This window comes from Notolabrus celidotus, chromosome 22 (genome assembly GCF_009762535.1).
Source record: "Notolabrus celidotus isolate fNotCel1 chromosome 22, fNotCel1.pri, whole genome shotgun sequence".
Classification (NCBI taxonomy): Eukaryota; Metazoa; Chordata; class Actinopteri; order Labriformes; family Labridae; genus Notolabrus; species Notolabrus celidotus.
Window position 1 is genome coordinate 22,080,360 of NC_048293.1, and position 26,604 is coordinate 22,106,963.

Here is a 26,604-nt window from a genome sequence, read left to right on the forward strand (position 1 = left end):
GCAAGTGAACCAGTACCTCTCCATCCATCTATATATCTATACATCCATACATCCATACATCCATCCATCCATTTATTGATTTTTATTGATTTTTCAGTTAAAAAGGACCATGCATATTAATTACCACTTCTGTAAATATGCCAGAATTAGCCAAAAGGCTAGTTTACATCCATAGTCCCTTGCCAGATGTTAAAAAAAAGGCTCCCTAAAGAGATCAAGATTAAACAAAATAATAAAATAAAGTAAAATAAAATGAAAATAAGAAGGGAGAGGGTCTGTCTGTCCGTCTGTCTGTCTGTCTGTCTGTCTGTCTGTCTGTCTGTCTGTCTGTCTGTCTGTCTGTCTGTCTGTCTGTCTGTCTGTCTGTCTGTTAATTTAATTTAAAGTCACAGCTTTACGTTCTGACATAAACGTATTAAAATCATAACCAGAAATCAGAAAAATGACCAATAACAGAGCTTCAAAATAATACAAGTCTGGACTAAATAGCAGCGTGTTGTTGTCTATCATCATGAAGCAGATACTGCACACACACAATAAGTTCAGTGACCTCAGTATGTCAACGTGCTCTGGTGAAAGTCCAGTCCTGACTCTTTTAACTGTAGGTCCAGAGGCTGAAGATGTCATAGATCTTGCAGGCACAGAGACAAAGATGTGCCAGGCGGTGTTTCGGTTAAATTAGTTACCCTGTTAACTGGTGACTTTCATCCAATACGACTATAGGAATCATCGTTGCAGCTGTTAAAGCCCCTGCAGATAACTCTTTGTTTAGTTATTCATGGGAGGCACATCTGATGAGTAAACAATGAAGGGGGACTTCATTTGTTGTAACAGACTCATTCATAACAACTGATAGTCACCATCCAGGGTCACTCTGCGTCTTTAACCACCCAGTAATTCTGGTAACGACTAGCGAGGGAATCATTTAGTCGACTACCTTGTATTAGCATTAGCTATCGTTGCCTTTGTGAGCTTCTAATCTCTGCAGAGTTTCTGATAAGACCTGCTTTCACACAACAGAACGGGTGAACCTGTCGGAGCTAAAAAGTTGGCCATTGCTCCGACGTTCCCAGAGGCAGCACACTGTTTCAAATCCTGGCTGCTGGATTTAAAGATTGAGCTCTGCTTGATGTGAATACAAAATAATAATCAATAATTTAAGGTGAACGCCTCGATGCAGACTCACACCGACGAAGCCAGAGAGAGATTGACCGAGAGTGTGTGTGTGTGTGTGTGTGTGTGTGTGTGTGTGTGTGTGTGTGTGTGTGTGTGTGTATTCATGCAAACTAAGGCTAGAGGTTTTCAATGCATCAGCTCACTGACATCCAAACACACACACACACTTCTATGTTCATTGTATCTATAAGGAGTGCGACCTGCCTGCCCTGTGTGTATGTCTCAACAAGAGCATGAATTACCAATTACCCATCTACATTCTTCTTCCCTCATGCCCTCTAATGGAACAACACACACTCACACACTCCACAACTCTATTACTTCTCCCTGCACACACACACACACACACACCTGACACACACCATTATCCTGAGTCTTTAAATACATAATGGGCATTTTAATTGCAGAGCCGGCAGGTTGGAGACAGGGACTCTACAGTGAAGAGCCTCTTCACCTTGCATTAGGGAGGACAAAACTACAAAAGGAACTGACCAGGAGCACTCACACGCCACGGCTACACGGGGATCCATTCCTTTTTTACACATCTTAAAAATCCATAACTGTGTACTCAAGACAGAACCATGGTGATTGAATGAGTGGAGGAAGTGAGTTTGCCTCTGAAAACTTTGAAAGAAGAGTTTTCAGAGTTTGTGAATGTCTCCTTTTTGAGTTATATGAGGAGCTAGCTCATGTTTACAAAGCCGGGTTCACACGTCAGGTCATTTAAAACAAAAACACATTTAAAACACAGAATGAAAGATCCTTAAGGGCTTTCAATTTGAGGCAGAAAGGTTTTAAGACCTAAATATAGATGTATGCGATTAAAGCTCCAGGGTCGTGGTGATTTTGAGTCTGCAGAAACTTTGTCACAAGACGCTCTTTGATGCTAGTGTGAATGTTAAACTATCAACCAAAGGGATGAGACTTCCTGTGTCCACGTAGATTTTTCATGGCGTTGCAGAGTCTTTACATTTCTAGGAAACACAGACGTTAGCGCTGCTGCAGTGAGATCTGTTAAATGACCTTCCTGTTACTTATGAAACAAAACTATTACGATCCCTGTGGGAGAGACTCGACCAGAATGATGTTGGAGTGGTCACAGCTTACAGCCCAGATACTGTGCATATATCTGTGTGTATGTGTGTGTGCAGGAGTGTGTGTTTGTGTGTATGAGATAGAATGGACACTCTGCTGTTGTTGCAAAGAGGATGTGTGGGTCCGATAACACCAAGACGATATGGTTGTTATCAAATAATGAGTTAGCTATTGTGCGATATGGTGTGTGTGTGTGTTGAGTTATACAGTGTAAGTGTGTGTGTGTGTGTGTGTGTGTCTTACTGTGGCCTGTGTGGAGCCCTCCTGCAGGTCCCAGAGTAGTGCATGGTTATCAGCCAATGAAATCACACGCTTGCCGTCCCCCATGGGCTCCCACAGCACGCTGTAAGTACACAAAGGCAAACGCACAAAACCTCAAAGTCACACTCAATTAGAATACAGATGCTGGTCAAACATGCGTACGTTCTCACGGGAGGACAGATTTCACATGCATGTTGAATACAGACACAGGTTGTGCAAAGAGACGCCTGATGATTGTTTCTTTACACTGGAAAATCAAGAAAAGTGACGGAAACGGAATTAAAGGAAGAAGTCAGAGAAATCTAGCAAACTGGAGTTGGTGCATGACGTTAACACTGAACAGATGTGGAACTGTGTCATAAGTGCTTTTCTTGGAGTTCCAGTCTGCTGGAACAACCCTCTAACTTTACATTATCTCTGACTGTGTGACAACCCAGAACATGTCTTAAATTATCCTGCATGAACCTCCTCACCTTAAATATATTACACTTCTTACACCTTAAAGGTCAAGACTGAAGACTGTTCATTTGAAGGGGCACGAAGAGGTGGTTCAGTTCCTTCATGAGCACAGGTTGGGACACTTTTACCTTTACTGAGACAGGACATATGGGGAGCAGAGAAGGGAGGGGACATGCAGCAAAGGGTCGAGTTTATGAGATGAACCAGAGACCGCTGCAACAAGGACTGCATCCTCTGTATATGGAGCTTGAGTAGATTCTAGCATGAGTACAGATTCTTAAAGGGATACACAAAACCCTGGGGCTACTTCAGAGGGCTGCAGGAAAGACTAAAGATTTTTATATTTGTAAAATTCCAGGCATGAAAAATATGCCATGAAGACGTGAGTTTGATAAGCCACATGTCACATTGTATGCTCTTATTTTCATTCATAGATGTATGAAACATAGAAGGTCTCTGACCCGGGACTTCCACCAGATCCGTGTCCAGTCCGTCTCCAATCCGCTGCGGTCCGGCTCGGTGCTCTCTCGTCCTTCAACACCCACTGGTTGTGTTTTCAGAACGCAGCACGAAGCAGGACCGCCGGACAGCTGGAGTCATGTGACCGAGGTTTTCCCGCGGTAATCACTGAATCAAAGACTCTCCTCCTCCTCTCCTCCTCCATGTTGTCTCTCTGGTCCTCTGAAAACCTCTGACCTGTTGACTCCAGGCCTGGCTTTGCTCATCATGACGGTTTGTTGTTGTAGTTAAGTGAAATACGATCTGGTGATAACACAGAGTGTTTTATTCTGAAAATGAACCGGATGTTTTCATTTTGTTTTGGTGCCTGACTTCCTGTCCCGCTCCATCTGCTCTGTTGAGATTGATGCGTCGTGCTCAGGCATCCGGCAGAAATAGAAGTCTTGCGTATCTGATCCGGAAGTTAACACACTGACTAGAATAGAAACCATCAGATCCGGTGCTGTGACGGATCGGAGACGGTCTGGACACGGATCTGGACACGGATCTGGTGGAATTAGGCCGTGAGGGTGCATTTAAACTCTACGGTGACCTTGAGTGCTCAGAAAGGCGCCTTTAAATAAAATGTATCATTATTATTATGGAGCCAAATATGGCAGTCACCTTGTTTCAAATACTGACTATAAATAACTACATAGATAATACGAGATCATGCACTAGTCAGAGATCACTTTGTTGCAAAAAATATTTAACAGACTGCACAAAATGAATGTGGAAAGTCACTTCTAAAGCAGGTCCGACTTACACAAAACAGGCAACGGCCAATTGTTAATCACCCAAAATACTGACAACAGCTCACAATTGAGCCATGCACAGTAAGCACACGGTGCTTATTGGAAAGCCAGCAGCCCAATTCTGTCAATCCAGCGTTCAAACACAGCACTGGGATGCAGAGTTGCCTCAGTGGTGTTAAAGAAGTGGTAGCTTTTACTGCATACTTAGCTTTGATTCCTCCCTGCATACTACTTTCTGAAGAGTATTGATTCCTCGCTGCATGCTTCTTGGAGATGTGATTCTCCACTGCGCTCTACTTAAAACATGTATTCTGTGCACAAGCCATAGGGACCGATCCGCACCTGACACTCTGGAGCCCAAACTGTTGCTTTATCGCTCCCTCAGTGTTGTTTGGATCAACATGCTTTCATGCTTTTGTTGTTTGTTCTTAGTTTGGATGGGCTGAGCAGCTAAATGTAGGCAGAGACACAACTACATGGAATAAGAAAGAGGACACAACCCAAGTGAGAAAGCTTTTAAGTCTGAGTCCTGTCGACTTTAAAAGCAATATGTCAGCGCAGTCAGAGACCCGGCAATAAGCTAAACATAACCTTGGTCTGAGAAAGCTGCTATATGCTTGTTAAGGTTTGATCTGGTGTGACGTCTCGGCTCAGAAAAAATTCTCTCTCTAATTTGGGTCAAAGGATGTGAGATGTCACAGAGGCACAGACGTGGTCTGGCTGAGGGTTTGGATTTCTCTTCGTGTCAAAGTATTAAAGCTGCTGTCGTTAGGTTTACCAAATGATGCCATTTATTTAAGGAGTTCATCAATTAGACAACCCCATTTTCTTTCAATCATCTCTCAACTTGAAGCCATAGTAACAATGGCGGCATTACAGAGAGAGGGTGCTGAAGAAGGTGAGTGTTCGCAGGAGATAAAGGCATGACAGAGGAAGGGAGGGAGGACAAAATGACAGTTTTCTTTAGGTTGAAATCCATATTTCTAATATGCATAAAGGCTGAAGAGGAGGAGAGGGAGGAGGTGTTAATTTAAAGGCTCTATAAGGAACAGCTCTTACTCCCTCTCTGGGTTTGGGATATACTGTACGTTCTCCAACACGCACACTGAACGAGGACATTTGTTTCTGGACTTTAAAGTGAAATGTTGTCCCATTCTTGCCTGATAGAGGGTTTCAGCTGCTCATCAGTTCAGGGTCTCCTTTCTCATATTTTATGTTTTCAATGCGGGACAAGTCAGGACTGCAGGTAGGCCAGTTTAGCACCTGGACTCTCCGGCATCGTCTTGCTGAAATCTGTAAGGTCTTCCTGAAGACCTCATTGTCTGGATGGCAGCATATGTTGCTCCTAAACCTGTAGATATTGTTCAGCATTAATGGAGCCTTCACAGATGTGGAAGCTACCCATGCCATGGACTCTTATGATCCCCATACCATCAGGGACGCTGGCTTTGAACTGTGAGCTGATAACAAGCCGGGTGGTCCCTCTCCTCTTTAGAGCGGAGGACACAGTGTCCATGATTTCCAAAAAGAATGTCAGATTTTGATTCATCAGACCACAGGACAGTTTTCCACTTCCCCTCAGTCCATCTTAAACGGGCTCAGGTCCAGAGAAGTTTCCGTGGTTCTGGATCTTGTTTATATATGGTTTCCTCTTTGCACGGTTCAGTTTTAGCCTGCTGTACTGTGTGTAACTAAAGTAGATTTGGGAGGGATTTTGAGCCCATGCAGTGAGTTCTACTACAGAGTCATGTCTGTTTTTAAAGCTGTGCAGAGATTTATCCTGGATTGATGTTGCCTGGATGTTAATCCACTTCTCTTACATTGGAGTTACTCCAAATAAATCTTGTCAAACTTTCATTGTGTCGTATATTTAACTTATTCTCTGAAATAAGAAGCGATCACTTTAACAACGGGAAACCCTCTCACTGAAATAAAAGAGATCTGTTTTTATAAGTGATATAAGACCAATTCTAAAATCTTAACCTTATTTTAACAAAAAGTCAGGTTCAACCTTGAAATTGATCGGTTGAGCTTTTCGCCCTAAACGGCAGCAAAGTCCCCAAAATGCGCTCGGCAGCTCACAGACACAATGGATGGAGACTACGGCATGTCACATATCACCTTTCTCTCAGACACACACACACACACTCTGACATATAAATAAGCACACCACAGGACCAATTAAAATATACTCACCACTCTGGGATTTACGCAGAGTATGCCTCCCTATAGTATAAATTAATTCATTGAGCAGAGGGTGCAGGGTGCACAGAATCTCACATTTCCTTCCTCTCTTATTAAAGAATATAAGTTATGTGCATTTGACCTTGAGCTCTGCAACAAGCTGGCACTCTGGATACTGGAGTGGTATGTAAATACTGTCAGGGAGAGCTATGGAGGTTTTATAGCCCCATATATCTAAGTCTGGGACACAGATGCACTCCTCTCTCTCTTTGTCTCTCTCGGTGTCTCTCGCTCATCAGATTGCTCCCCTGCTTTACTGTGCTTTGCATCCATATGAGTCTAATCCAAGCCGCTCTTATACAAATACAACAGCCAGCACAAACAAAGTGTGTGCGTGTGTATGAGTGTGAGTGTGTGTGTGTGTGTGTGTGTGTTTTCTCCTTCTGGATAAGATTTAAGCTTGGATACAGGGACCGCACGGGCAGCGTGTTTCAGTATGTGAGATGTTTGGAAATTAGTTTTCCAGAAGGAGGACATTTTAGATAAGTTGCATGAGGTTTGTGTTGTTGTTGGTTTGTGTTAGAGCTCCTGAGAGGAGTTTTTAGCCGGCCCAAAAAGACGAACAAGACCATCAGTAACAAAATAGATCCTCTCTATGATGTTTTAATGGCTGAAACCGCAACCAGAGTCAGTGTCGGGCGTCGCGAATACCTGCATGCTTCCAAAACAGCCTCTTATTCACATTTCATGCAGCAGAGATTCTCGATGAGTGACATGTTTGACTGTTAAAAGAGGCAAGATGACATTTTTTATTTAAAACAAACACCATATGTGCCAGGCAAGATTAGCCGATGGATAAGATGCATCGTTTGTCCACAGGGGCCGCCAAAAAATCAAACAAACTGAAGGTTTCTCAAAGGAGCTATAAAGATAACCATCATGCATTACAAAAAAGGGTTGTATTTAAGTTCTTTTGACGATAGCAGGCCAAAGTCTGGAGGTCATATCTTCACTTTGCGATCATGAATCAAGTGTCAAGCAGTTTCTGGTCTGGTGTGTGCTGCACTTGGTAATGCAAAGCTAAAAGCATAGGCTTCCCTGATCGATGTACTGAAGTAGAGGGATGGAGAAGAAAGGTGCTCCCTGATGTCTGCAGCCATGTCAACTACCAGGCTGCAGAGAGAGATCGGGTTTGCAGAAGAAGCTCCAGGCAATCCTGTCGCAAGCCCCTTCCACACATGCACTGCACTCTGTCCAGGTGGGGTGTACGAGTAAACACAAACAGCCAAATATGTTCATCCAGACTTCAGCCAGACTTTCTCCAGCCTGCGTGGAGTCGGGGTGACTCGATGCAGCAGTGAGCAGTCTGAAGCAGTCACAGGGAGCTTGCAAGCTTGTAGAGAAGTGCAGACGTAGAGCATAGATAGTGACCATCGTGACCAGTTCATTGTTTTATGCAGTTGGGATTGGCATTGGAGAACATCTATATCCATGTTGCAATGATATTAAAACAGAAACAGTCACCATTATCCGAACCCTAACCCTGTGCATGCACCCAGCCGCCCTCCCTTGCCTGACGCAGAATATTTCCAGCATTCTCGACTCAGATAACCCCCCACTGTGACGTGCATGTGGGCCTGAATGTCCGGGAGTTATCAGGAAAATGTCAGGGGCTCACGTGTGAAGGAACGGATAGAGGCTGCAGAATGATCAGAACTACTGGTATGTTTGTTTCACAGAACAAAGCTGGTAGACCTGCAGACAACTGAAGCTTGGATTTTTAGTCTGCTGGGACTTGTTTTGCAAACTAGCTACAGAATAAGAGACAAATTATAAGTGCATATGGATGCTATGGATGAGGAAACATTTTGCAGCACTATAAGTCACAAAATATGCAGCCATGTTTAGGCAAAGAAATGCAGCGGCGTGAAGCCAAGGCTTAACTGCTCAATTTCTGTGTATCCTGTTGATTGACAGGCGGGCACCCTGTAATTGTTAGGGAGGAGGCTAAAGGCTCTTAACCTCACACTTGCTCGACAGAAGTTAGGTTGTGTTCAGAATTTCCAATATGGCATCCCCTGATGATCAGCTTCAAAACAGCGCTCAGGAACAGAGGGGTGACGTCACGGATACTACGTCGAACACACACAGAAGATGATCCCAAATCTACAGAGGTAGTTTCATATATCCAAACAAATCTTGATTATCCTTGATACAGCTGTGGCTTCCCTGAACTTTACCAGAATTCCTGTTTAATCAGAACCTGCTCGTACCAGAGGAGAAACCTGCAAACTTCATTGGAAAGCCTCCATCAATAATGTAAGACGTGGTTGAAAAGGCTGGACACCGCAGGCCCTGTGATCGACTCCAGCCTCCATCACACAAACAAACCATCAGACGAGTGTGTTTGTGTGAGACTCCTCTACTGGGGTACGATTGATTGGGACTCAGGGACCCTGACAGTGAAAATCAGCAAGAAATCATTCTCACACACTCACACACACACTTTGCATGTCCAAGAGAGAAATATGGACCCTGCTCTCACTCCAGGTCTCCTCGTGTATGCAGCGAGAGAGTCTTTCACTTGAAATGGCTGCAAAATAATACACACGATCGCATTCATGCGTGCGCACACACAAACACCTACAATCAGACACACAAACACCTCTTGCCCCCTGCTGTCAGTCCACACTTTAGAAAATTAGCCGTATTGCCTTCTGTGCTTCATCATTCTCACGTACAGCCCTGATTGGGTGAAATGGCTCTATAGGAATCGATTTGATCAACCCAATTGAAACCAATCCAGGGGATGAAAAGAGGATAAAAAAAAACACATGGGACCCAAAGACAGATTTCCCCCTACCCTTCTGTAGCCCTGTTTGTCTCTCTTTGGGTGTGTTTTGCTGATATTTCCATTCAGAGCACGCTTCACGACGGGGCAGAGGCTCAAATGTTTGCCCACCCAAACAATGAGGGGATTTGGAGGAAGGAGAAAGTGTTATTGTTAGTGGGAGTGGAGGGACACCAGCCACGGGATAACACACACACACACACACACACACACACATAGGAAGGAGGTGGGCAGACATAAACACACACACCGAAGACACACAGGGGCAAACACACGTTGGACGGACAAAAGCCTCGTAAGAATACGATACACGATCGCTTTACTCTTTGTCTGCTCACAAACATTCACACATACTCTGACTGGTGCAGGCTGCCAGTATTATCTGTGTGTGTGTGTGTGTGTGTGTGTGTGTGTGTGTGTGTGTGTGTGTGTGTGTGTGTGTGTGTGTGTGTGTGTGTGTGTGTGTGTCATAGAGAGATGGAGGAGGTGGGCAGCAGACCAAAGCCATCCATCTAGGAGAGCCAATAGTGCACAGCATAGGCTACAGGCTTCACAGCACTGAACACACACTCCCCCCAAACACGCACACACACACACACACACACACAGACACACACACACGCACGCACACGCACATGCACACACACAAACACACACTCTAAACACAGTACACAGTGTGGTGCCCTTGTGAGGGTTACAGCTCTAAGGGTGTTAAGATGGAGGAGCCCAGGGCCATCAATCTTTCCCCAGCAGCCTTGCTTGACCTGCCCTCTGACACACACACACACACACAAACACACACACACACACACACACACACACAGAGTACACATGCAAGGATGCTCCCCCGCAAATAAAAGACCCTCCTCTTCCACTCACACAAGCAGCAGACACACACCACACTGCACAAATCCAATCTCTCCTCTCCTCTCTTGCGTTCTTCTTTGTGAGTTTCTTTCTCTCTCTCTCTTCCTCACTCCTCCTCTCCATCTTTATCTCTCCCTCGCAGACACCTGCTGCAGCATGCATCACGCTAACTGATTGGCGCCTCTAAAAATGATTGCAATCATGTGCCAGCCGATGAGCGGTGGACTAAAAAGGGGAATGACCATTGATTTTTGTTCTCATCAGCGGTGAATTATGGCGAGGCATTGTGCACGGGAGCTCCGACTGTAAGACAAAGAGGAACAGTGCCGAGACTAGGATCTGAGACGTGGACCAGTCAATAGTCTGAGCCGGGGAGAAATAATAAAACACCCGTATGGAGAGAGACACAGGCAGAGAGTGGGAGATAAGAGTAAAGAGAGTGGAGCTGTATTCCAGCTCGTAGTGGTGTGGAGAGAGTGGGTAGTTTCATTTCAGTAGGACAACATGTCCATCTGTCCTCTCGTGTGTTTCCTCCGCTCTGTGTTTCTAAACAGCTCTCGTTTAGTTTGAGGATTTCTGATCTGATGATAAAACTCCCTGTGAGTTGTTTGTTTCTGTGTTTTAGGTGGGGAATATCAAAACACTAAAGTCTCTGCCAAAGCTCTTCAGAGGACTCCTGAATGAGCGTTTCGTATTATGTGATGTTTAAATCCGAGCATCACAGTCTGCGTATCATGTACCCGGATTAAAGGATGGGCTCACAGGCTTTCAGGTCCTTCTTGAAGGATGACGGCACATGAGCACTGTTTCCCAAAGAATGACTCTGTACCTGTCACAGGGGGGCAGAGAGGGTACAGATACCACAGTGTTGAAGAAGTCATGCAGTCCAAATCTGGAGACTCTTTTCATAAACTGCAAACCCTTCTATTCGCCGCGGGAGTTCTCCTCCTTTATTCTGGTCGGCGTCTACATCCCACCTCAGGCCTGCGTAACGGAGGCGTTACAGCACCTGGCTGACCAGATTACAGACGTGGAGAAAAAACATCCTGACTCTCTGCTCATCATTCTCGGGGATTTTAACAGAGCAAATTTAACCCACGAACTACCTAAATACAGACAACATATTAAGTGTCCCACCAGGGAGTCTAACACTCTGGACCACTGCTACACAGTAATAAAGGACTCATATCGCTCTGTCCCCCGTGCAGCTTTAGGACTATCTGATCACTGTCTGATTCATCTCATCCCGACCTACAGGCAGAAGTTAAAAACGGCTAAGCCTGTAGTTAGGACTGTGAAGAAGTGGACGGAGGAGTCAAAGCAGGAGTTACAAGCCTGCTTTGATTGCACTGATTGGAGTGTTTTTGAAGCTGCATCAGGAAACCTCAATGAACTCACTGACACTGTGACTTCATACATCAACTTCTGTGAGGACATGTGTGTGCAGACCAGGACCTTCTGCACATACAACAACAATAAGCCCTGGTTCACACCTCAACTGAGGAAGCTGCGTCAGGCCAAAGAAGAGGCCTACAGGAGTGGGGACCGGGACCTGTTCAAGCAGGCCAGAAACAAACTGACGAGGGGGATCAAGGTAGCTAAGAGGAGCTACACTGAGAAGTTAAAACAGAGCTTCTCTGCCAACGACCCCTCAGAAGTTTGGAGAGGCCTGCGTGAAGTTACAAGCTACAGGAGACCCTCCCCCCACCCTGAAGGTAACAAAAGACTAGCTGACGACCTGAACAGCTTCTACTGCAGGTTTTCACACCCCACACCCGAACACTCTGATTTACCTGGCCCCCCCACAAGCCCCTCCCCACCCCCCTCTGACCTCCCACCTGCGCTGACGATCTGTGAAGATGAGGTAATCCAGCTCTTCCAGAGACAAAAGACCAAGAAGGCTCCAGGACCAGACGGCGTGTCCCCCTCCTGCCTGAGAGTCTGTGCTGAGCAGCTGGCCCCCATCTTCACAAAGATCTTCAACACATCGCTGGAGCTGTGTGAAGTGCCCTCATGCTTCAAAAGCTCCACCATCATCCCAGTCCCAAAGAAACCCACCATCACAGGACTCAATGACTACAGGCCCGTCGCCCTGACGTCTGTGGTCATGAAGTCCTTCGAGAGACTAGTGTTGAGCCACCTGAAAGACATCACAGGCCCCCTGCTGGACCCCCTGCAGTTTGCCTATCGGGCAAACAGGTCGGTGGAGGATGCAGTCAATATGGGTCTGAACTACATCCTGCATCACCTGGACTCCCCCAGGACCTACGCTAGGATCCTGTTTGTGGACTTCAGCTCTGCGTTCAATACCATCATACCAGACATCCTGCACCAGAAACTCACCCAGCTCACAGTGCCGGCCTCCATCTGTCAGTGGATCACCAACTTCCTGACGGACAGGAGACAGCAGGTGAGGCTGGGGAGCATCAAATCCAGCACCCGGACCATCAGCACTGGCGCCCCACAGGGATGTGTTCTCTCCCCACTGCTCTTCTCCCTCTACACCAATGACTGCACCTCAGGAGACCCCTCGGTGAAACTCCTGAAGTTTGCAGACGACACCACCGTCATCGGTCTCATCCAGGACGGAGACGAGTCTGCTTACAGACAGGAGGTGGAACAGCTGGCCCTCTGGTGTAGTCAGAACCATCTGGAGCTGAACCCGCTCAAGACGGTAGAGATGACAGTGGACTTCAGTGTCTCGTGTCTGATCTTCTGACAATATTCATCAGCAGCTTGTTCATAGAGACGGAGCATCTCAATCGATGCATCCAGAGGAGAGACATACGAGAAAGTATGGACTGCAGCGGCAACAGCTACTACTACTACTATCCATCTCACCACTATCATCTCTCTCTCTCTCTCTTCATCTCCCTCTATCCCTCTCTCCAACACGGTCTCAGCAGATGTGTGTCTAACATGAGTCTGGTCCTGCTGGAGGTTTCTGCCTGTTAAAGGAAGTTTGTCCTTGCCACTGTAACTTGCTAAATGCTGCAAAGTGCTCTGCTCATGGTGGATTAAGATAAGATGAATCCTGGTTCATTCATTCGTCACTTCCCGTATCGATTACTGCAACGCCCTCCTCACCGGACTCCCCACCAAACTGATCAACAGACTGCAAATCATTCAGAACTCGGCCGCCCAGATCATCACCCGCACCAAATCATCTGACCACATCACCCCTGTTCTCATCCAACTTCACTGGCTCCCTGTCCCATACCGCATCCATTACAAAAACCTTCTCCTCACCTACAAAGCTCTTCATAACCTGGCCCCCACTTACCTCCGCGACCTCCTTCATGAATACACTCCCTCCCGCTCCCTCCGCTCAACCTCTGCTGGACTATTAACAATTCCACCATCACGCCTCATTACTATGGGTGCCCGAGCCTTCAGCTGCTCAGCACCCAGACTCTGGAACTCCCTCCCCCCACAAATGAGACAGTCAGACTCCACAAACATTCAAATCCCAACTCAAAACTCACCTGTTCAAACAGACATATTCATCTAAACTGGACTCTCTGCACCTCACTAGTTTTTAGTTTTTATTTATTACTTTTTGTTTGTTTGTTTGTTTTTATGATGTTTTAATGATGTATGCTTTTATAATCTGTAAGGTGACCTTGGCTGATCTGAAAGGTGCCCAAAATAAAATGTATTATTATTATTATTACTAGACTGAGTCCTGTCTGTAAGATGGGACTGGATTGATGTTGGATCTTTGTTAATAATAGAACATAGAGTACGGTCTAGACCTGTTCTGTTTGGAAAGAGTCTGAGGAGAACATTTGTTGTGATTTGGCGTGATACAGGAGGACCTGTGCAGGACGTGTGTCAGGTGCTGCAGATTTGTCTGCAACATTGTCAGACTTTTAGAAAAATCTGAGCCTGTTTTGAGGACTTTCCTAAAGGTCCCTGAGGATTCCTTTGCAGCCGTTACGTTGTTTTGCTGCTGCACGCTGGAGCAATTACGAAACTTTATGTACAAACGAAACATTTAGATTAGTAAAAATAGGACCGAGAAGTAAATGATCCGAACAATAAAAGGTTTAGGTCTATCTCAATACTTCAGAAACTAAATCTGTATCAGGGTTTTTAGACGTTCGGCATCCTGGTCCGCCCACAACTACATCAAACACATCCGTCTTATAAATACACACAGGAGACAGACACTTAATCGCACACTACGGCGGATCAAAAGAATAATTCACTTGTGTGAGTTCGACTGTTCCCCGGCAACACCTACCAGGAAGCATTGCTGTGTGCGCTGTCGTCAAGGTGACAGAGCAGCTCCAGGGTCTGGGGGTTGTGAGCGGAGTCGTCAGGTGACTCATGGCTTCCTGTGTCCCAATCAGAGGGCATCCGCCATACCGCCGCACAGGACACCACCCTGCTGTCGCTGGCTGGAGGGGGCGAGAAACACAAACACACACACACAAAGAGTCATATTCACAGGTTGTTAGAGTACAGGGCGGTGATGTGGATACACTGTGCTTCAAATCCACATCGCATGTGAGTTATTTTGGCACATCCACACCAGAGCCAGAGCTGCTAATTGGAACCAGTGGAGTAAATGTAGAATTGATACGGTAATTGGACTAAAAGTTTGAGGCTGGAGGGCATAACCGATCACAGAGAGAGAGAGAGAGAGAGAGAGAGGGAGAGAGAGAGGGTGAGAGGGAGAGAGGGAGAGAGAGAGAGAGAGAGAGAGAGAGAGAGAGAGAACAGAGGGAGCAAAAGAGCCTAATTTCTTTTCGGTGTAGTATTGACAGTGTGTGGGCAGGCGCCGGGCTATGAAACACAGGCGTTAGGCCTATTTGTCAAATTAAAAAGCAACGTGGTGCGAGTCCACAGGCTCTTGAGTGGTTTTAGACAACCTTGCACTTGGAGTAAGTGGGCAAGCAATCATCTTGAACAAAAGGCTTTTCTTGCTCACATATTGGAGTGCCGGTGGGAGGCGGTATGGAAACGCCATAAGAGCGCACTTGTGTATGTGTGTTTATTACTCCTGTGTATGTATATATTGCTGTGTGTGTGGTGTGTGTGTGTGCATCAGTGCGTGGTGGGCTGTCTGAGCCTCAGCCCGGTCCAGAGTGGCTGTCATCCTGTGAACTGAAGCATGTAGAGCTCAGCTGACAGAGAGCGAGAGACAGAGGGGGGGAGGGAGAGAGGGGAGGTTGGGTGAGGATTGTGTGTAACCCTGAAGGCCTACAGTGTGCTCTCTGCACACACCTCACCGTGCCCCATCTGATGTGGCTGTCTGCTCCTGTGTGACGCAAACTCACACACACTCACACCAAAACACCAAAACACCTACTACACCTGTGAGATCCGAGGTTTAAACACATTTTTACACTGTTTTTGAACTTTTTGTGCTTCCAATTAAAATTTTTAACTTTGTTTTAATGCTGGTTTATATTTTATTTGTTTATTAGTTTTAGTTTTGTCTCCAGGTAATCAAAGCTAGCATGATGCCGGACCAGGAGAGATTGGAAAAAGAAGACAAGCACATCCAAACCAAAGACGACACGCAACATTAAGTGCTGCTGTCTCCTGGTATGAAACAGTCTCTTGTTCTTGCCTTTGGTTTGGGTTTACGTAGAGAAACTTTGAGTGTATGTAAAGTATAAAAATGGAGATTTAAGGACTAAAAGCTGTAACAGACTTACATTTAGGTAAAGCACTTTTCATTATGTTTCAGGGACAACGAATCAAAACCTGAGGCCACGTGCAACGAGTGTCAGAAAACATGTAGCAGTGTCAGCGACCGGCTTGAATGCTGCAGAAAAAAAAGACTTCTCAATAAATATGTGACAGGTTACTATAAAGCTAAGCTGGACCATGTTGAGTTCAGAGTTTCAGCTTTAAATACAAAGAAAAGTGCCATTCTTTCAGTCACTGTAACACACTGATGCTCTGTGCAGGAGGTTTAGATCCTCAGCTGAAAGAAGCTTCTGAATTGTGATGAGTTTGAATAATCAGCAGATCATCCATACAGGAGAAGAACAATCACAGCATCTCTGACACTGGGTCATGTTTTTAAGCTTGGTCCTGATATCCTGCAAAAACTGTTTGTATTTATCACAGATTAAATGAAACCAATCATTTTATTTGACTTCTATTTCACCAAGTATACAACTTTCTGCCTGTACAGCTCATGTGTTTCACTGTTAAAGATTAAGAGTTGTCTGTGTGTAGTTTATTTTCTTTTTGATCCTGTTACATGTCGTTTTTTTAATTTTGGTGTTCTATCAAATACAGGGTTCCCACTCTATTCCAGAGATCATTTTCCAGGACATTTTCAGTGACGATCAAGCTGGTATGACAGTCTAAATGTAGTTCCTAATTTAGTTCCTAAATAGTCTAATATGTTCCTCTCAGTGGAAGTCTACATTGAAGACATGCAGTCTATGGCTATGGATGAAATCATCTCTTACATTAGGGCTGAACGATTAATCGAATTCAAACCGACATCGCAATGTAATAGAATGCGATTATCAAATCGCAAAGGCTGAGACTAAAAAAAAATAATAATAAAAGTTTCATGTACTCAGACGCAGCCTCACGTGACATGCATGCAGTAGGTGGCCGTAATGCGCCTTTCAGCTGATTTGCCGACGGCAAATAAACTCAGAAGAACGAGACACGTGTGAGCGGGGGATGAAGAAAACAACTTAAGCCAAATTTTTGCAAAATTTTGATTTGAAAAATATGAAATAATGCTATGAATAAAGGAAATATATTTGTGATTAAAAATGTATCTTTATAAATCCACTCTTTTTTTGTTACAAACAAAATTATTATTCTCACGAACCACAGATTCGTTTGCGTTTCCAGTTTTTGCGTTTGCGTTTCCAGTTTTTGCATTTGCGTTTCCAGTTTTTGCATTTGCGTTTCTACATAACTGTCATGGGCGGGACCTCCCCTGAGAGATGCAAGAAGCCTCCTGATTGGTCAGTCTCACTCAGAGAGACGGTGTGACAACTTCCGCCCCAACAAGTTGTTGCCGCGAAGGGAGACATATCAACATCGAGAAACAGGTACGTTTTGCGTAACATACCTGTCTATTTTCTGTCTTATTGGTGCTATTAAGGTTACACTTGTCGTTCGGTCTCCCTTCGCGGCAACAACTTGTTGGGGCGGAAGTTGTCACACCGTCTCTCTGAGTGAGACTGACCATTCAGGAGGCTTCTTGCATCTCTCAGGGGAGGTCCCGCCCATGACAGTTATGTAGAAACGCAAATGCAAAAACTGGAAACGCAAACGCAAAAACTGGAAACGCAAACGAATCTGTGGTTCGTGAGAATAATAATTTTGTTTGTAACAAAAAAAGAGTGGATTTATAAAGATACATTTTTAATCACAAATATATTTCCTTTATTCATTGCATTATTTCATATTTTTCAAATCATAATTTTGTTTGCAAAATTGTTTTTTGTTCTCAAATCCATTATTTTTGATTGCATATTAAAGACACAATATTCTCTCCATAAATATCAACATGTGGAGCAGGCTTATAAATCATCTCCGCAGACGCAGAATCAGTGAAGACCCAGACAACATGTGGATTTACTGCAACAGGACAACTGAACAGAATCATATTTAATACTCACAGTGTCCAGTTTTCTGTCTACTGGTTCTTATTGAGAAAAATAAGCATGTTTACGTGGTCAGGTGTCAGTCAGGAGCGCAACCGGGTCAGAATCAGTCCGGCAGCGCAGAAAAAAGAGACCTGTCACTCAGCCGCAGCTCCCAGCTGAGCGTCTCCGCTGGTTCACATCCAAACATGCTTTAAACTGAAAACACTTGTCTGGCAGAATTTTGTTAATTAGTTGTGGTGAACGCTTACAAGACTCCAAGTCAAAGGATTCAGTAAGTTTACAACTGTAATTGAAGTAGATAAATAAACCGTCTTTCATATTAATTCATGCTTCATTTGCCTTTATCTTAACAGAAGTCCAGCCTATGAGAAAGAACAGTTTGTGTATAATAAACCTGATATTGTTTATTATAATACAGATTGATTTATTACTTGTGTTTGTTGAAAAATACATGAGAAGAGGACCTTGAAAAAATAATCATATACTAAATCGCAATCGCAATATTAAGGAAAATAATCGCAATTAGATTATTTTCCAAAATCGTTCAGCCCTATCTTACATGTTTAAAAATGATGGCAAATTAATTATAGAACAATGCAACCACAGATGTACAGCACTTTATTAGTGCAACCAAGCAACAATGATGGCCAACTCTCATCTCAGCTTTCTCTTTTCTCAAAAAATATAAAATGAGCTAAGTAAAAAACAAAAGAGCCAGCAAAACACTCTGGAAGCTGCCTTACTGAAATAAATAAATAATAATAATAATCAGAGGATCAGTGCATAAATTGACCTAAATAGATCTGAATGACAAAAATGGCCACAAATGTTGAATGGGGGTGTGTTTTTTTAACCTTGTCAGGTCTCATATAGTCATGTTGGAATAATTTTCCAGGACAATCCGTGATTTTCCAGGACATTTAACTTTTTCTCCTATTTTCCAGGTGTTTTCCAGTACTGGAAAACTGGTCAATTGTTTTCCAGGTTTTCCAGTTTTTCCAGGACGCTTGGGAACCCTGAAATAGTTTTTCCTATCGAGAGGATCCTGGGCGCTTGTCTCCAGTGGGAGCATTCTTTGATAGAGCATATCCGTTCATCTCACCTGAAGTCTAATCAAGTTTTCTTTTGTTATTTAAATAATCTTTGGGGGCTTGTGCTTTTATTTTGATAGGACAGGGTGAGAGAATAAGAAATGACCGATCAGGAATCTATCCTAAGACCTGTGCGAGAGGACTGTGACCTCAATGCATCCGCGACACCAACCTTACCTAGATGGCGCCGCATTGAAAGATTGTAATAAGGTATTGAAACACGCTCCTATTACTCTGAAAATGCAAATGTAGAGAGTATTATTGTGACGTAGAATGAGTCTATACTTGGAGCATTATCTGAGGGGGGATATTCTCCTGAAATCATTAATAAAAGTCTTATAAAAGTCCATGAAAACATTATTCTTTAACTACATTTACCCCTGTTTGAGACCAAAAACATGAATAAATAGAGAGAGCTGAGGCATGCCGGTTAAATTGCGCACCTCTTGTGAAGAGGCTATCGTCCTCAAGCAGGCAGCTTGAGTTTGATTCCAACCTGCGGCCTCTTTTACTGCATGTCACTCTACACTGTCTCTCCCAGCTTCAGAATAAAGGCATAAAAGCCGAAAATATAACTTTAAACACAGAGAGCTGACGGCTGTTGATTCATGCTCCAGTGGAGTTTTTGGACAAAGCAGCAAAAGTTGATTTTTAACGTCATCACTTGCAGCTTTTATCATGCAGTGATATCCCTGTATATGTACCTGCTGCACTCCTACAGCTCACCCTGCACAACACAAAGTTTGACTTCAGGACTGGCGGGAGAAATTCCAGATAAAGTCAGAAGATAAAGATGATTCTGTTAAGTTTTGAGGAGTTCTTGGATGTGAAAAGAGAAAGAAAAGTAGATGCACGGCACAAACAAAGAGAGAAACAGAAAGAGGAATAAAGAAAAAACTGAGAGAATCATGATGCGTAGAGAGAGACTGTGAATGGATCCAGAGACAGACGGAAACAGTAGGACTCACTTTTGTTATAGCAGGTGGTGAGCACAGCCTTATCTGCAGGACTGGCGCCAATGTGCCATATCTCCCCAGCTTGGTGCAGAAGGACATTCTTATTAATGATGTTATTCTCATCATCAAAGTCAATGATGTGGATCTGGAAGAAAAGCAAAGACACACAGAGAGAGAAGAGGATGAAGCTGGAGTTAAAACACCGCAAGCACCTCCCTCACACACACACACACACACACACACACACACCAGCTGCAGTTCAAAGCTCCAACACTCCTCTGAATCCCACAGAAAAGAAGGTTTCTCTTTTTAATATGACAGTAAACGTAATTTCAAGGCAGGCTTCTCTTTGGTTCTCTCTTCCCTGTCAACGCCGAGACGTTTCATCTTGATTTAGCCTTTAAAGCGACGATTAAGACACTTCTTGAAGTCGTGTTGGATTCACGGGAGTTCTCATTTGACATGTTGGAGGAGTCAGAGGAAAAGGCAAAACAAAAAGGAAATCGATAAAAGCTCATTCCATCTTTTTTTTTTTTTTTTTTTTGAAGACAAATGGCTCTGCTAAATGGAGCTGGGGACGAGGTGCATTATCTGAGAGAGCTTTTCTGTTGAAGGGCTTTAATTGTGCAGTTTTTAGAGAGACATTTTTTATTTTGCAAACCTTTGGCAGTAGATTATTAAACCACGGCTGAGTGTGCCATCATTTTACATGTCTAGTTTTGATCTGCAGAGTATCAATTAGGTACAGTATGAGAGGGGCAGCAACAGGATGGAGAGCAGGAAGTATTCGTCTTAACTTAACGGATCATATGACGAAGAAATGTAAACTTCACCGTATTGCTGATGTAGCTCCGGTTCCTGGGAAATAAAGGGTACAACACGGATTTGTGACCGGGCTGTCGGCATCAGAATCAGAATCAGAAATACTTTATTCATACTGGAGGGACATTCAGTCGTCACAGTTGCTCTTAAACACGAAACAGAAGTAAGAATATAGAAGCATATTAATAGAAATGGGGAATAAATGAGCAATGAGCCAAAACCAACACAAATTTAAAGTTTTCACAGGAGCTTTAAGGTCGGATCAGACGTATATAATGCATATTTCTCAAACTTCATGTATTGAAAAGGTGATAATGCACACAATTATCACTACAACAGTAATCTTTATTCACAGATTCAGCATAGAAATGTACAATCTATACTCAGGGGTCTGGATTTTCAGTATCAGAAGTGTTCTGGTTCCTGTTTATAGTTGTCACGTTTCAGGAAGCTTCAGTGTGTGCAGGAAAAAGAGTTCTATGGAGAGCAAAAGCAGGCTGAATGCACACCCTGCCATAACATCTCACTGACTTCTATCGGTGGTAATCTGACATTGCAGACGAAAACACAGCATGGAAAAGAAAGTGTTAGGGACAACCAGATCCGTGTCCGGTCCATCTCCGATCTGTCACGGCAGCGGATCTGATAGGTTTCTATTCTAGTCAATTTGTTAACTTCCACTGGATCCGCTCCGTTGCGTACTGGCTGTGTCTCTGATCCAGCAGGTCGGAGCCCTCCGGATTAGAGCACAACGAATCAATCTCAACAGAGCAGATGGAGCGGGACAGGAAGTCAGGCACCAAAACAAAATGAAAACATCCGGTTAATTTTCAGAATAAAACACTCTGTGTTATCACCAGATCGTATTTCACTTAACTACAACAACAAACCGTCATGATGAGCGGAGCCAGACCTGGAGTCAACAGGTCAGAGGTTTTCAGAGGACCAGAAAGACAACATGGATGAGGAGAGGAGGAGGAGAATCCTTGATTCAGTGATTACCGTGGGGAAAACCTCGGTCACATGACTCCAGCTGTCCCGCTCTGTGCTGCGTTCTGAAAACGCAACCAATGGAAGTTGATGGGCAAGAGAGCACAGAGCCGGACAGCATCGGATCGGAGACAGACCGAACATGGATCTGGTGGAAGTCCTTATTAGTTGGAAGTCAGCATCATTCCCAGAGCTACATCACATAGCATCCTCAGACAAAGATAAGCGAGGATAAAGCGATGAGACGCTAACAAGAAAGAAAACAAAGAATCTAAACTGAAGTTCCTTCTGCAATGTCATACTGAGCTTGGACCTGCAGGATGGGGTCAAAATATTCTGATAAAAGGTGGAGGTCAGATTTTTCTTTTCAATGTTTCCAGCGTAAAGAAAAAACTCATCCTAACATTGTATGATCTGTTTTCCCTGTAGCTTAAATGTTCATGATCAAGAATGCAAAAGATGCACTAGAACACGTTGTTAAATGTAGAAGCTAAATCACTTCCCGTCACGAGGACCAAGAAATGCTCCAAATGTCACGGCCTTGAAAACACAATCATCAGCTCTCTCACTTTATAGCGCACAAGTTCAACAAACAAGAAGCTAACTTTTATCCATAAGATGTTAACAGCGACTCCTTCTTCGGCTCTTTTTACAACATGGAAATCTATTCTACGAGGGCTTGCGATTGAATGCAGTTCAGGGCCCTCGATACAGTAAAACAGTGAGGGTCTCAAGGTTTGATCAGACAATTAATGGCGGTTTCTCCCCGATGAGAGACACTTACAGCACCTTGGGGGACTGTTAATGGGGTTGCACTGGACAATAACTCCTGCGAGGCACTTCCACTCCCCTTCCCTGTTCTACTTTTACGGGCTAAACAAGAGGATGAAAGAAGGGGTGTTGGGAGGAGGACCAGCGGAGCAGCAGCATCCTTCAGCCCCCTCAAAGTCAGCTAGGCAGCTATTAACCTTGAGTTGGACTGCAGCGAGCAAAAAATTATTAGGCAAAGTTATAATTTTATGGTGGTGGGGGAGCGGCACAAATAAATTCAGGCTGGCGGGACAGGGTAATTGGAGGGCCCGGTAATAGGGTCCCCCTGAATGAACCCAGGTGTGAGGGGAGAGAAGTTCCAGCCCTCCTCCCCCAGGTGATTTATCCCTCATTCTTCAGGTCTAGGGAGTGACTCATAGCCCTTAGCCACTTGGGCAGCCGGCCCAGCAGTTTTAATTATGTGCCGATGGTGGGAGGAACTGAAGCAAGGAGGAGGAGAGGGGAGGGAAGATTGGGAAGCGGGGGTGAGGGAGGGATAAAGCCGAGCTGGCTCGTGGCCCCCACTCCGAGGGCCTCTCTGCTAAAGCTCTTTAGCCGTGCAGATGACAGTAAGCGGGGCGGAGGAGTGGCGAGCGGGTGAGAGGTGCCAAGCTCGGGCGCTTTATCTCGTTAGCAGCCTTAAATGCCATGCCGACGCGCCCTCCGATTTGTCATTCCAGCTATTGGTCTCTGAGGGATTTGAGAGGTGCTCTGCGAGTTAAAAGAGACATTTCCACCCTGCATTATGCTTAATGGGAGGTGGAGAGGCCAGCAGGCTTATGGATACAGCAGAAGCTATCAGGGCTGAAATGCCAATCGAAAAAACATTCTTCACATCACAAGTTCAGACTGAGACGGACGGAGCGCACCGATGTAGGCCAGCGAAGTTATGCAGAGTGGAAGAGACGAAGAGCTCATGAATAAAACAAACCCAATCTGGGACTTCAAATCAGGGTCATCTTAAAGACCACGAACTAAGAGACCAACGATGATCCCGATTAGGTTCTCAGCTTTGACATTAATATCAGAAAACCAAGGTCATGACAGATTTTACATTTTAACAACACGAGTTAAAATAATGTTTGTTTTCAAGGTTTGCATTACTTTAACAAGACAGCATCAAAACCAGACTGTGCAAAAAGATGGATGACATTACCGCTCCTGAAAGGTAAAGCCCCAAAAAATGGAGCGCCCCCCCTCTGGTGACTGGCTGCAGTGTCTGTCCCAAAGCACGCCTCCTCCAAGATGATGAGATTAGAGAGCATATCTAGTAAGATGTTTCACAGTTTTGATGAACTCTAACGGCCAATCCGTCACGGCACCAGATCTGATAAGTTTCTATTCGAGTCATTGTGTTAACTTCCACTGGATCCGCTCCGTTGCGTTCCGGCTGCGTCTCTGATCTAGCAGGTCGGAGTCCTCCGGATCAGATACACAAGACTTCTATTACTGCCGGATGCCGGAGCACGACGCATCAATCTCAACAGAGCAGATGGAGCGGGACAGGAAGTCAGGCACCAAAACAAAATGAAAACATCTGGTTAATTTTCAGAATAAAACACTCCTGTTATCACCAGATCGTATTTCACTTAACTACAACAACAAACCGTCATGATGAGCGGAGCCAGGCCTGGAGTCAACAAGTCAGAGGTTTTCAGAGGACCAGAAAGACAACATGGTTGAGGAGAGGAGGAGGAGAATCCTCGATTTAACGGACAAGAGAGCACGGAGCCGGACACTGGTATTGACTCTCAAACATCTGTGCCAATAACAGCCAAGCACGACGAGCCAATCGGATCAACTCACAGAGAATCAGCTTCTCCTATTCCTCACAAGATCAGTTGAATGAGGTTTAAATAAAACTCCAAAAATCTGCAGCTACTTGAAGATGGTCCATTTCTTTTCACAAGTACAAAGAAATAACGAGAAGGAGCAGTTTAGAGAATATTTCCATGCAGTGTATTTCTGACACTGCAGCAATCAATCAGATTCATTTATAGGTAAATGCAGGTTGTACACTGCTCCTCCTGCTTTCATTAGACTGAATATTTACATCTTCTTTAATAAAACTGTTCATTTACTTTTTAGACTTTATCCTCAGATCGCTAAATTTGAGGATAAAGTCTAACACAAGAGGCAGCAGGGCGACATTACATCAGGTTATTGCATTTTAAATGTGATTTCAGATGATTGAGGATTTCACCGCGTCTCTCTTATTAGTACAACTTTCTATTACGACGTCACAAAATTGCAGCAGAGGTCCTGCGTGGCCTTAAAGTAATGAACCCATGAATAAATGATAAGCACAATAACCGCCTTCATTACTGCATTAATTTGAAAATTATGCTAAGAATGGATTTACTCTATTATTAAAGTTCCTGGTGCCTCCCTGGTTCTCGTGTGTTTCAGTGTGCCAGAGTGAGAGTGAAAGTGCGAAGAGGAGTATATTCAGCTACTAACAGTGTGTGATAAGAAATCACACAGATCGACTGGGATGCATTGTCACCGTTCCCAACGAGCTCTGAATTAGACTCGCTACACAAGACTTGGATTGAGCTGCGTCTGCATTCAGTGCCAGACCGTTTTCACACCGGAGTCTGCCAGAGAATAGGCTCCTCTTTTTTCAAAGCAGGAATCTCTCTCTCTCTCTCTCTCTCCATCTCAATCATTGACAGCCAACTGTTTCCGTCATCTGTGTCTGAAATAACCTCTGCAAGATGTGCACACACAGCCACACACTCGCACACTCACGTACTCCAGCACACATGTAGAGAAAGCACAGATACACACACGATATCACACAATAAATTCACTAGATAATCAATTAATCACAGGCCAAATAATATCCATCTCACTCACAGTTATGTTGCAATAAATATCATCTGAGTCCTTACGCAAGATGAACGATTAACATTTACCTTTTCCAGCTCTTTCAAAACAGATTGAAATGAACTGTGATGCACCTTTATGATGCACAAAATCAAACTGCTGACAGGAAGATCGACATTTTCCATATTGTAGTCTTGAATGCCTGCAACCAGTGAGAGGGGGTAGGTGACAGATGAGACTAAGTAAAGCATGCAGAGGAAAGAAACTGCCCTCATGTACCTTCTCCACAGCAAAGATTCACAGTGAGTGACATATTTCACAATTCAAATTAAAGTGTGTGATTTTTATTTTTATTCAGAAGACGTAAGATGTAATACTCTGCCAACTGGGGGCGCCAAACTAAATAGAAAGTTCCTTTAAGGAGCTTTAATATTATAATTTTTATTTCTTATCTTTTACATTCTACCTTTATTATTATTATTATTATTATTATTATTTATTTAATCAGTTTCAATGATATTTTTAGCCTTTATTTTAGCTCCAACTCACCTTTTTTATTTATTTTAAAGATGTATATTCTTAATGTTAATTTCATGCTTGAATTTATTTTAATAACACATATATTGCTGTTATTAGTGTGCATAAGTCTCTATTGTTATGTTATATTATAATTATATTTTATTATTATTATTTTAATCATTGCTTCAACATGTATTTATCTTATATAATTATTTATTTATCTATTTATTTCTTGTATTCATCTGATCTTGTTAAATCTACCTTATTTTTAACTTTTCTTTCCACTACTACTTATTGTATTCATTTTACTGTATCGATTTTATTTTTAAGTATTTTATTTATAATCATGCCTTTTATAATTTCACCATTGCTGTTGTTTTCTGTCTCTCTGTTATTCTGTGAAGCACTTTGGGCTGCATGCTTTTATCTATGAAAGGTGCTATAGAAAATAAAGTTGAGTTGAGGATTATAAAATCTTTTTTTTTTTTTAAGTTTTGCCTTTATTTTATTTCTGCTTCTTTCTTGTTTTCATTCACTGTAAAGTTTGAATTGCATTTGATTTAAGATAGATAAGATATTACTTTATTGATCCCCGTGGGGAAATTTGGTTGTTGCAGCAACCCAGACAAAAGTACAATCTAGAATACGTTTAAATAAGTAAAATAAAATAAATAAATAATACAGATTTAAGATATATACAAATGTTACAAATGGTTTAAATGGATGAAAGGGGCTATACTGTATAAATAAAGCTTGATTGATTGATAAGACTCCCCAGCATAATTCAGCCCCTCACTCTTCACACAACCTTTTTCAGATCACATAACACAAAGAGAAATC

At 43.6% G+C, this 26,604-nt stretch overlaps 1 protein-coding gene across 1 annotated transcript in view; it reads right to left on the bottom strand.

Annotated features, from left to right (window-relative positions):
• Positions 1–26,604, bottom strand: part of eipr1 (EARP complex and GARP complex interacting protein 1) — a 78,954-nt gene that overhangs the window by 51,046 nt on the left and 1,304 nt on the right. Inside the window, exons 3-5 of the mRNA XM_034675598.1 lie at positions 19,807–19,939; positions 14,393–14,549; positions 2,515–2,614 (exon numbers count right to left, since the gene is read on the bottom strand). Coding sequence (XP_034531489.1) covers positions 2,515–2,614; positions 14,393–14,549; positions 19,807–19,939 — 390 coding nt within the window. The remainder of the gene's footprint in view (positions 1–2,514; positions 2,615–14,392; positions 14,550–19,806; positions 19,940–26,604) is intronic.